General features: G+C 49.1%; 1 protein-coding gene across 1 annotated transcript in view; it reads right to left on the reverse strand.

The window, feature by feature from the left end:
- The window catches only part of AGRN (agrin), a 269076-nt gene that overhangs the window by 75773 nt on the left and 180795 nt on the right, over positions 1 to 12508 (reverse strand). The window contains exon 8 of the mRNA XM_063145056.1: positions 4760 to 4981. Coding sequence (XP_063001126.1) covers positions 4760 to 4981 — 222 coding nt within the window. The remainder of the gene's footprint in view (positions 1 to 4759; positions 4982 to 12508) is intronic.

The raw sequence follows: 12508 nt of genomic DNA on the forward strand, positions 1-12508 counted from the left end.
TTATAGACTGTAAACCTGTGGGCAGGCATCTCCTCTTCACATTGTCAGGGCTGAGTCACAGGCTCATGAAACTGCGATCTTTCCCCAGTTCAAAACAGACTTCTCCCGTGCATGTGAAAAGAAAATCGGGTCACAAAGGAGAACTGCAGCGAGACAAACTGAGCTACGAAGTGGAGTCTGGAGCATTTCGGCAGACTAGGTTCTCCAATCCAATTGAGACTGCCGTCGGTCTGATCCTGCTGGGCTCCTTCATTCTGACTTCAAGCGCTGGGGGAAACAGTCTGTTCTGGCATCCGGCATTGCCGGTCACAGAATGCAAGACCAGATTTTTTATTTATTTTATCATTGCATTTATATCTGGCCTTTTTTTCCTCTAAGGAACTCAAAGCGGCATACATAATCCTCCACCTCCCCATTTTATCCTCACAACAACAACCCTGTGAGGTAGGTTGGGCTGAGAGTCTGTGGCCTTAGCTAGACCTAAGGTCTTCCCTGTTCATGCAAATGACACACAGGATTTCCCGGGAGCAGGCAGGGATCACTCCAGGAGCGTGTTCAGAGGAGGGCAACCAGGATGATCAGGGGTCTGGAAACAAAGCCCTATGAAAAGAGACTGAAAGAACTGGGCATGTTTAGCCTGGAGAAGAGAAGATTGAGGGGAGACATTATAGCACTCTTCAAAGACTTAAAAGGTTGTCACACAGAGGAGGGCCAGGATCTCTTCTCGATCCTCCCAGAGCGCAGGACAGGGAATAACAGGCTCAAGTTAAAGGAAGCCAGATTCCGGCTGGACATCAGGAAAAACTTCCTGACTGTTAGAGCAGTACGACAATGGAACTAGTTACCTAGAGAGGTTGTGGGCTCTCCCACACTAGAGGCCTTCAAGAGGCAGCTGGACAACCCTCTGTCAGGGATGCTTTAGGGTGGATTCCTGCCTTGAGCAGGGGGTTGGACTCGATGGCCTTGTAGGCCCCTTCCAACTCTGCTGTTCTATGATTCTATGACGATGGGATAAACCTTAGGTCTAGCTAAGGCCTGTGACTGGCCCAAAGATACCCAGTGAGCTTCCATGGCCGAGGGGGGACTCCACTCCCAGTCTGACACTCTAACCACTACACCACACTGGACTTTTTTTTCCCGATCCAGCAAAGCAATTGTTAACCAACAGCACCCATTCGCCACTGCCCCTTCCCTGGGCGCTGAGCAGCCGGCTACGGGCCACCATTCAAGAGCCACGTCCGGAAAGGGTTTTTCGGACGGAGCGGCGTGTCCACGCCGGTCTCATTCGATCCACGTCGGAGGGTGATGAACGCTTTGTGTCTCTCTCTAAAAAGGCAGTGCAACCCCGCGGGCTCCTTTCTCTGATTTTAATAGCTTCTCCCTTCCTGGGAGCGGATGTATTTACAACATGACACCAATAATTCACAGCGCCTGCCGCTTCCTTCTTCCCCCCATCTCCTCGAGCGAATGTGTGTTCGCGGCGGGGGGCGGACGGGGAGGGAGAAAAGGCGGGGGGGGTCGACAGGGTAATTCATCTTCATAGTTCACTCGCCAATTCGCAGTTCTTTTAGCACACGGAGGAAGATGGGTGGAAGAGGTTGCCCGCCTGTTCCTTTGTGATGCCTCCGACCAGAGCTATGCTTTTGGGGTTTGTTGTAGGGAAACATAATCAGCACCAAATTATTAAATTATGAGCCAGTGTGGTGTAGTGGCTAAAGTGTTGGACTGGGGAGAGCCGGGTTCGAGTCCCCACTCAGCCATGGAAAGCCACTGGGTGACTTTCGGCCAGGCACAGACTCTCAGCCCAGCCTACCTCGCAGGGTTGTTGTTGTGAGGATAAAGTGGAGAAGAGGAGGAGGATCATGTAGGCTGCTTCCTTGGAGGAAAGAAGGTGAGGCATAAATGCAAGAATGATAAATAAAATACAACTTGAAGCGAAATATAAAGCTTTGGAAGTTTAAAAATACCACGTCAGACCAAAGTAAACTCAGCAGCGGTTGCATCCCGGGGAAAGCCCGTGGGAAAAGATGTGTTCTCAGGAGCCGTTCAAAGGATGTTACATTTTCCGCCCACTCCCCACCACGAACCGCACGAGTGAAGGTTTTCCAAAGGTGGCGTAGTGGTTAAGGTGTTGGACTGGGAGTCGGGAGACCCGGGTTCGAGTCCCCACTCAGCCTTGGAAAGCCACTGGGTGACTTTGGGCCAGTCACAGACTCTCTCAGCCCAACCTACCTCACAGGGCTGTTGTTGTGGGGATAAAATGGAGGGGAGGAGGATTATGTATGCCGCCGCCTTGGGTTCCTTGGAGGAAATAGGCGGGATATAAATGTAGTAATAAAAATAAATTAAAGAAATTGCCCCTGAAAGCTTGCAATTGCAACACATGCAAGACAGGGGGCAGAACCTTAGCTTTGGGCCAAATGTGCCCCCCTAGGATTCCCTGAATGGCCACGCCCCCTCCCCCTGATCCCACCCCCTTCCCCTGATCCCGCCCCCTTCCTCCCAACTGTTTGGCGTTTTCCTGGATTCATACAATTTCCCCTCATTTTAAACAGTTGAAATGCCTCTCCTAAGGCTCTTACGGCCAGTAAGAGCTTTAAGCTAAAATACGCTGGTGTTTTTAGCTCCACCCCTTTTGCCTCTGGCCACGCCCACTTCTAGAACCCGGCCCCAGAAAGCTTCTCCACAATGGAATCCAGCCCTCGGGTTGAAAGAAGTTTAGCACCCCAAGTGGTTAAGGAGAAAATTGTCTCCTGTCGGTCTTGGGGGGGCGGGGTGTCTCACAGCTCCTCTTCTCTCCCTTTAGCCACACCCATTTAGTACCAACCCCTCCCAGCTATGGCGACGCCCCCTCTTAAAGAGACAGCGTCGAGAAGGAAAACGGGACACGGACCTAGCTGAACCTTGCCTGCAGAACGCCCGTGAGATCTCCAGCGGCAAGGATCAGGTTGCAACGGATCGGTAAAACACTTTCCTTTGAGATCTTGGCGTGTAAGTGATCCTGGATGGTAAGAGGGCGGATTTGGCCCCCAAATTCTGCACCCCGATGCAGGAAATACCGAACAACACGGAGACGGGTCTGACTCGATAGAAAGCAGCTTCCTAAGTCTCTAAGCTGACACAGTTCCAATATCCGCAGTGTGACGCCGCTGCAAACTTTGGCCTGGATGCTCCGGTGTGCCGCTCCCGTACATTTCCACGGGGGCCTGTGCACAAGACGCCCCCAGTGAATTGTGCTCGGCGTCTTAACCTGCATTCTCCGCGCTTCCTGCCAATTTAATTACAGCCTGAAATTGGCAATGTGCAACCGACTGCCACGCCCCACTGTACCGGGGCGCTGCTCAAACGTGCGCTCTTGGCAGGAGAAACAACCCCGTCCCGATCTCCCCCGCCTTTCCCCGCAGATAGAGCATGCTTGGGAAACGGCCCACGGAGAGAAAGCGCAGCTGCGCAGCTGCGCTCGGACAGCAGCGGGGGAAGGACATGGCCCGAGGATTTGATTACACCTGAAATCCAGCTTACGTAACCATGGCCATTTTGACTATCACTGAGAAGAAAACCGTTCCGTAGCCGGTGCTCGCAGCAACCCGGCTTTGTTCGCTCTCCCTCTGCACCCGCCCTGTGCTTCCTGTTACCCAAGAATTCTGTGCCATGTGTTTATTGGATGCAGGAGAGCACAAATGAAAACCGTCAAGCCAAGATAGAGAGAGAGAGTGTTTCTGCCAAGAGAGAGTCCTGAGGCAAGCTGATAGGGAGGGGCCATGGCTCAGTGGTAGAGCCTGTGCTTTGCATGCAGAAGGTCGCAGGTTCAAACCCCAGCATCTCCAGGTGGTGGTGGTATTATCATCATCATCATCATCATCATCCTCATCCTCATCATCATTATTATTATTATTATTCTCTTTCTCGCTCATGGTGGTTTTTCAAGACGGACATGATGGGCATTGCCAAGTCATGCTGTTTACAAATTCAGGAATCTCCTGACAATCGAGCATGTTTTAAGTAGGACCGCTTTCTAGATGTTGGTGTGGATGTATTTTGGGAGGCCCAGTTTCTGAAGGTTTTCTGTGTAGTTTTTTGATGTGATGCCGGTGACTGATGTGACCAACGGAATAATTGTGACCTTTTCCTGTTGCCATAGTTCTTTGACTTCCATGGCCAGTGGTGTATATTTTTTTCTCTCTTTCCTTCTTCCTTTTCTACAACATTTTGTAATCAAGTATTGCTATGTCGATGAGGTACAAGTGTTTTTCTTTTTTGTCTATAACTGTTCTGTCTGGTTGATTGCAAGGTATTTATTTATTTATTATATTTTAATACCGCCCAATAGCCGAAGCTCTCTATGGTCTGGTCCGTATGAATTGTTCGGTCCCAGTATATTTTGTGATCTGCATTTTCCAGGATTGTTTCCAGTGAGTATGTGCGATATGGTGTCATTCAGTATTGCTACGTCGATGAGGTATGTTTATTATTATTATTATTATTATTATTATTATTATTATTATTATTATTATTATTTCTCACCTTTTCCCCAGTACTGGGACTCAAGGCGGTTTACAAGATTAAAACACGTGCAATTAAAAAATATGAATATAAATTACAAAAATTAAAATACAATTAAACCTACAGTAAAATTAAAAACATGTTAAAAATGTTTAAAACTGTAACAGGTTAAAGGAGGTCAAGCAACCTGTTCTCCGCCTTCATCCCAGCCTTGCGGCACAGGGAAAAAAAAAAAAAAAAAACCATTCCGACTCACCGCAAGCGCCTTTGTGTTTCACCCGGATCTCTTTCCTGAGGGCACAGGCCATGGCGTCCAGCTCGCAGGGGTTGCCGTACGTGAGGCCGTCGCTGCCGCACACCGGGTCGTAGACGCTCTGGCACACTTGCTGGCATTCGCACACGGCCTCCTGGTTCTTCACCACGCAGGTCGCCCCGAAGGTGCACTCGATGCTCAAGCAAGGGCTGGGCATGCCGAGATCTGAGCAGGGAAAGCGGGTAGAGGAAGCAGGAGGGGAAGCGTGAGCTACAGTCCTTCTGCCCCAAGGGTGCTTCCATCCCGCACCAGGGCCCCTGCGAACCCTGCGACCGTACGGATCAAGCTACTCGAATATATCTCGGCAAACCTTTTACGTCCGGATGTCTATTGCCCTTTTAGGACTTGCCGGAGTTCTGCAGCGCACTGGACTCAGCTTGCATTTGCAAGCCAAGCCACGGATTTTTCCTAAACTCCAGGAACTTTCCCCGTGTGTGTGTGTGTATGTGTTTTTGTGGAGTACACACACACACAATGGCAACACACTGGTGGCTGGTAACTCCGATATCAGCAGGGCTGTGAATCCATTCTGGGTTCCATTCAGATCTCTAAAGGCGCTGTCCAAGGTTCCAAACCCAAACCCCACTAGTTTCCGCACCTTGGAAAGCTCCTTTGGAATTCTGGCTGGTTCTGAGTTGAACCCAGAGCTGATCCACACGGCCACACAGACATTGCAGCCACCAGCCTCCGTGTCAAAGTAAACGGAATCCTTTGCCGTGTACAGCAAAGCGCTCAGACCCATACAAGTTGTGCCAATCAATGTATGTGTGAATGCCTATACACCCGCAAGTGTCCAAATTTATTTTGTATTCCTGCCAGCCCCACAGAGTTGCAAGGAGCTGTTCAGGATGTTACATAAACTTTATCTCCCGCATTTTATCCTTACAGCAGTGCAATGAAAGCGATTAGGCCAAGATACCCAGAGAGCTTCATGGCTTCGTGGGGCATTGCACCTGGATCTCCTCAGCCCCGTCGTGCCTTTCTTCTGTGACATCACCTAGCATAACCCACACATTTCATGAGGGCTAGAAACTTTGCTTTTAAGTAATATGTCAAAATAACAATAGCCACCACGACCACAACAAAAACAGGCTGTGATTCGCAGGACGCGGCTGAGTTCTGCGCTTGCACAGAAACAGGGGTAGGAGGCAATTTCCCACAATCCCACAGAGCTGTAGCAGACGCCAAATTCCCACTCTAGCTGGGTCTTAGAATTAGAATACCTTGCCCCTGCAGCCGCAAGGTCAGCCTAAGGCGTGTAGGAGGCAGATCCGTGTTTTAAAGTTAAAGAGATTTTAGTGAACCCATAATCTTCATGCAACCGGCAGGCAGCGGGATCAAAAAGGGGTGGGCAGGCAGAGAGGCCTACTGCTCCTTTGCCAGGGGCTGTAAGCTGGTGCCATGCCTTTTCAGGCCGCTTACAGACTCCGAGAGGGATGCTAAAGGCAGGACTAAGGCAGGTTGCAGGGGGGGTGCCTACATTCCATCAGGATCAAAAAACAGCCCTGGGAGTTAGCGAGGAAGGAAGAAAGAGAAAGAGAAAGAGAAAGAGGAGGAAGAAGAGGAGGAGGAGGAGGAGGAGGAAGAAGAAGAAGAGGAGGAGGAGGAGGAGGAGGAGGAGGAGGAGGAGGAGGAGGAGGAGGAGGAGAGGGAAATACTGAAAAGGAAACAGACAGGAAGCCACGATGCACAGACAAGCAAACCGGATAGGCAATTGCTATTCTTAGGCCTAGATTTGAGTGAAGCAGCCAACCTGTATCTGTCGGTGGGGGCTCACCTGGCTGAATGCTCCTCCACCACGCCAACTAAACCAAACCTAAAATAAAATCCCTGCACACAGAAAACAAGCAAGTTAGGCAAGAGGGTTCAAGCCTGGCGTGCTAGTTTTCTACAAGCAGGGAAATGGATTGAGTGCTCCTCCTTATAACCATTTCCTGGCACGTAGAAAACTAGCAGGTCAGGAAGGAGGCTAGGGACTGTCCTCTCTCATGTGCTAAGATTACACATGCAGGGCAGATGTCTACGTTACAAGATGTTTCACGGCTTTACTGGATTGTCGCCAATGCGGCAGCCACCTTTCCCTCCCCAAGCAAGGATCTCATCCACCTTGCATTTAAAGTAAGACCATTGTTCAAAAGGTCTTAGAATTCCCCTTCAATTTAAGTATTAATAAAAGCTAATAAAAAAAAATCCCCTCCAAATGTTGACTGTCCTCTTTCACAGTTAACAAATCGTCTCATGAAAGGGGTGGTAGCATTTAGCTGAGCTGTAATACTGAATGCTCAAGGTCACCCAGCGAGATTCTGGGCTGAGTGGGGATTCGAACTCACATCTTCCGACTCCTAATCTAACACCGTAACCACGACGCCATACTGGCTCGCATGTTATTAGAGCAGGGTAGCCCACGGAAGGTCCTGCCCTGGTGACGTGTCTTGGTTAGGAAACCAAGCTGCTAGTATTTATACTAGGACGAGCCAATCCAGGGGCTTCTTAGTGACTGCCAATCGTGGGACCCGATGCCGCACACTGCTATCCCCTCATCGGCCTGAAGTTTGTGTGTGCAGTTCCAGGTGTTGTGTTTCTCAAAACCTCCCGCCTTCTTGGGAGACAATAACGAGGCCTGCTAAGGAATCCGCAAAGCTTTATCCAAGCAAGAAACATCTCTTCCCACCTGAAGAGAGTCTAATCTCTAGGAATTATCCCCCTTGGCAAAACTATGCAAACTAAGCGAGACAATTGTCCTTTCAAGAAGAATGGAAAGCCTTTTCCCAAGACGCGTTAACTTCAGAGAGACTAGTTCTGAGGCAGCTTCTGACGGGATGTCAGCCGGGCTGACTTTCTCTCGCCTTCCTTTAGCTTCGTCCGTTTTAGTCTGCGGCGTACTCTAGGATCGGCTAACCTCTCCATGCTCTCCCCTTCGGAAGAATATTGGCTCCTCACTGACTGTATTATTTGCCCTTGAGGAGATAAGCTTTGGAGAGGGTTCACTCCCAGTTGGTGAAGAGCCCGTGAGAGCTTCCTCCTCCACTGGTACAGGCTGGCCTGTGTCTGGCGCCGACTCCTCTACTTCAGAGTCTGATTCTGATTGATCACCTGAAACACCTTCTTCCAACCCAGGGGGAGCAGGGCTAGACATGACACCAGGTACGCTGCTGTTTTAAGAGGCCCTAATATCTGGAATCGAAGCAGTTTTCATGCACGCATTCCCGGAGAAAGAGATGCAGACACACGTGAAAGAATGGAGAGGGGGGATGTGGGTCAACAGCACGGCAATTCCAGAAGCCAGGCAGGGAATTTATTTTATTTTTAAACCACCAACCAGGAGCAGCCCAAATTGACTCATTCGCAGGGGGAAAGGAGCAGTCCACGATGCATTTTTTGGGGGGGGAGAAAGGAGCTTGCAAAAAAGACGAAAAGCAAATGCTTGCGACAAAATTCCGTGCACTTCTCGTTTCGGAGCTGGAAAAGGAAGATGCAAAGCGTTTGCAAGGCTCAAGGACTTTGCATTCCAAGTGGGGAAGGGGGCCCTTTTTCTTTTCTTTTCTTTTTTTACCCTGTCGGACTAAAGAGAGGGGAAGGAGGAGAAGAAGAAGGACGGATCATCCTGGGCAGAGCTAAGGAGAAAGGAAGAAGGGTAGAAAGCCGACCTCGGAGCAGAGATATCCCAGCGGGGAACGGCGGCGCGGCGCAGATGTGCTTCCGTTCTCCAAGCAGGCAATGCTGGAAGACACAAGACACACAACGGAAAGAAAGAAAAGGACAGAAGAGGAAGAAGGGAGGAAAGAAGGATGGAGAGAAAGGGAGAGAGAGAGAGAGAAAGAAGACAGACATGGCTACATCGACCCACATGCACGCCATTCCCAGATTTAACCTCCAAATTAGATTACTGCAATGCCCTCGACGTGGGGCAGCCCTTGAAGACGGTTTGGAAGCTGCAGCTTGTGCAAAATGCAGCAGCCAGATTGATAGCTGGAACCAGAAGGTTCGAACATATAAGACTGATTCTGGCCCACTTGCATTGGTTGCCAACACATTTCTGAGCCCAATTCAAGGTGCTAGTTTTAACCTATAAAGCCCTACACGGCTTAGGACCACAATACCTGACGGAACGCCTCTCCCAACATGAACCTACCCGTACTCTGCGCTCAACATCTAAGGTCCTCCTCCGAGTGCCTACTCCGAGGGAAGGGAGAGAGGGCCTTTTCAGTGGTGGCCCCTGAATTATGGAATTATCTCCCCGACGAGGCTCACCTGGCGTCAACACTCTTCTTATCTTTTCGGCGCCAGGTCAAGACTTTTCTCTTCTCCCAGGCATTTAACAGCATTTAACAACATATGCTAAGTTTGTTTGCTTTTTAATGGACACCAGAACTGTTGCTTAAAATGGATACTGTCGTTTTATACTGTTGTTTTTATATTTTTGACGGTTTAAAATTTTGTATACTTTTTTAATGTTCACTGTTTTTAACTTCTGTTCTTATAGGCCCTTTCCAACTCTGCTATTCTATGATCCTATTCATAACATTGCATCATTTTGAAGGTAATTAATGGGTGCGGAAGATGGGCACGGGGGGGGGGGGCAGTGGGGCCATTTGGCATGGGCCTACGATTTTAAGGGGTCCTAGGCCAGATCTACACCAAGCAAGATAAAACACTTTAAAAACGTTTTGGAAACTGTGCATGTAGTGTGTCCTGGGCCCCAACAGTTGCCGAAGCTGCTATAAACCATTTCAAAACAGTAGTGTAGATCCTTCCCTACTCGGAGTCCCCCTGGTAGAGGCAAAGGGGGACCCTTTGGTAAAGATTTGTTACAAAGTAGCTTGATTTTTCTGTTGTTGATGATGAATTTGCCCAAAGAAAAGCACGTAAACATTTCTGAATGTGAAGAAGTGATGTCTTACATACATCTTGAATAAAAGTGCTTGCCATTACCTTTTTAATAAATCGTTCTAGTTCATATGTATTTAGAACTGACTGAAAAATACTTAATGAGCAGTTTGAAATGGGGCCTACATTTCCCATCTGCCACGGGCCTACTACCAGCTTTGCCTGGCCCTGGCTGTGGCCAAATACTCTCAGGGACCTCAGGGGTGGGCAAACTGTGGCCCTCCAGATGTTGTTGGACAGGGAGTTGCAGTACTACAACATCTGGAAAGCCACAGGTTCCCAAACCCTGAAATTAAAGACAAGGACACTTTTTTTAAAAAAAATTGGAACTGGGCAGGAGCCGATGCAAAGCCTTTGCAAGTCTCCAAAGCTTTCGTTTCAAGATGGAAAGGGTTGCATCATTTTCACCCTTTTGGGATAAGGGACAAAGAAGGAGCCTCAAAAACTATGCAATTCTTTGGCATAGCACAAGTTTAACAAGCTGTGATTTGGGATGTGGCTGTAATGAATTATCTGCGGTGCAATGTAGTGTGTTTGGGTGCGCGTGTGTCACTGCAACCTAGACTTCCCCCAGAATACTTCTGCTACGTCGTCGTCTCCCACAGATTTTGTTGGGATTACAACTCCCAGAATCCTGACCCTGGGCTGACTGGGGCTTACGGGACTTGTAGTCCGAAATAACGGATATTCCTGCCCTAGAATCTCAACTCACTCTCATCATGGCACTACTTACACGTCTTGTTTTTAATCATCCAATTAAAAAATAATAATTAGGCTACGTTCTGCGAAACAGCCAAAGCTGCCTTTAGTCTGGGTTGGATGATTTCCCAGGCTTGTTCAGTGGCATCTCCTCTAAATGGGCTCCGAACTCCAGAGTGTCTGGCACGGGCCTGTGTGATTCTTTGAGCCGGGGTGGGTGCGTGGGTTAGGTTGAACCTGGAGACAGCCTGCAGGCAAAGTCTGCCGCTGAGCTGTGATTCCTGACTGTGAGCTGCAGGGAAAGAACATCACCTTCAGCAGGACTTGAACCCGTGACCCGTGAGCGAAAGCCTCCCTATCCCCAAAGGGGAGATGGAAGGGAGATGGCAGAGGGCTTGCCCTTTTTGCATGGGGCTGGGGCTGGAGGACAGCCTGTGAGCTGTGCCTTGCGAGAGCTCCTAAGAGCGAGTTGGTGACATCTTCAGGAAGGCGGGGGACATGTCACTTATTCTTCCAGCACTTTGGGAGCAAAAATAGCTGAGGATAAGTACTGGAGGAGGAGGAAATGAGGCCAGGAGGCCACCCAGGCCACGAGAGAACAACCTGCCCTCCGAAAACTAAATAAGGCTGGAGCTGGGAGTGGAGAGAGAGACAGACAGAGAAATGCCTCCAAGCGTTTCTTGTCCTGGATCTGGCGAGGAACCGCTGAGTCAGGTGTTCTCCCCGCGGCTGACGGTCCTGCGGCCTGCTCCGCCAGGTACAGATAAAAGTCGGCCACAAAGCTTGAAGCTCCACCGGCCCTGGGCTGCAATTGCAGGCTTCCAGGGCTCCTGGTTCAAAAGGGAACGCCGTCCCATCCGCCTCTGAAAGCACTCTTTCAGCGTTAAACCCTGGTTTTGCTGACGACATCGTGATTCCTGGGGGGCAGGGGTTCAGGGGAGGACAACCAGGATGATCAGGGGTCTGGAAACAAAGCCCTATGAAGAGAGACTGAAACAACTGGGCAGGTTTAGCATGGAGAAGAGAAGATTGAGGGGAGACATGAGAGCACTCTTCAAATACTTAAAAGGTTGTCACACAGAGGAGGGCCAGGATCTCTTCTCCATCCTCCCAGAGTGCAGGACACGGAATAACGGGCTCAAGTTACAGGAAGCCTGATTCCGGCTGGACATCAGGAAAAATGTCCTGACTGTTAGAGCAGTACGACAATGGAATCAGTTGCCTGGTGAGGTGGTGGGCTCTCCCACACTAGAGGCCTTCCAGAGGCAGCTGGACAACCCTCTGTCAGGGATGCTTTAGGGTGGATTCCTGCATTGAGCAGGGAGTTGGACTCGATGGCCTTGTAGGCCCCTTCCAACTCTGCTATTCTATGATTCTATGAACTTCTCTCCCCTCTTCTCTTGCCTTCCTAGGAGGGGTCCGAAAGGTTCAAATAATGACGGAGAGAAAGATGCCTTCTCCCCTGCCTTCAACTCTCGTGAAAGAGACATTGACAGAGCTGTGTGTACACTGTACTAAAAGAAAGGCTAAAATTAGAATTCTACGCTGAGATCATCCCCATCACACACACACACACACACAAAGACACAAATTCAGCAACCTGAATAAGGCCACAATCTTACAAATGTCTTGTGGAAGATTAACGAGTATGGACACTGGCTGGAGAAAACTGGGAGAAGTAGGGCTTTTCCCCTGGCCTGAGAATGCTGGGAGTTGCCCCTCCCTGGCAACAAGGGAGAGGGCCTTTTCAGTGGTGGCCCCCCAATTATGGAACGATCTCCCTGATAAGGCTCGTCTGGCACCAATATTGTTATCTTTTCGGCACCAGGTCAAGACTTTTCTCTTCACCCAGGCATTTAACAGCATTTAACAACATATGCTAAATTTGTTTGTTTTTTAATAGACGCCAGAACTGTTGTTGTTTAAAATGGATACTGTTTTATACTGTTGTTTTTATATATTTTTTGGTGGTTTTAAATTTTGTGTAGTTTTTTTTAATGTCCACTCTTTTTAACTTTTGTAAACCGGCTATGGGGCGGTATATAAATTTAATAAATAAATATTAAATTTTAAATATTTTAACTTTTGTAAACCGGCTATGGGGCG

The sequence above is a fragment of the Elgaria multicarinata genome, chromosome 20 (assembly GCF_023053635.1).
Source record: "Elgaria multicarinata webbii isolate HBS135686 ecotype San Diego chromosome 20, rElgMul1.1.pri, whole genome shotgun sequence".
Taxonomy (NCBI): domain Eukaryota; kingdom Metazoa; phylum Chordata; class Lepidosauria; order Squamata; family Anguidae; genus Elgaria; species Elgaria multicarinata.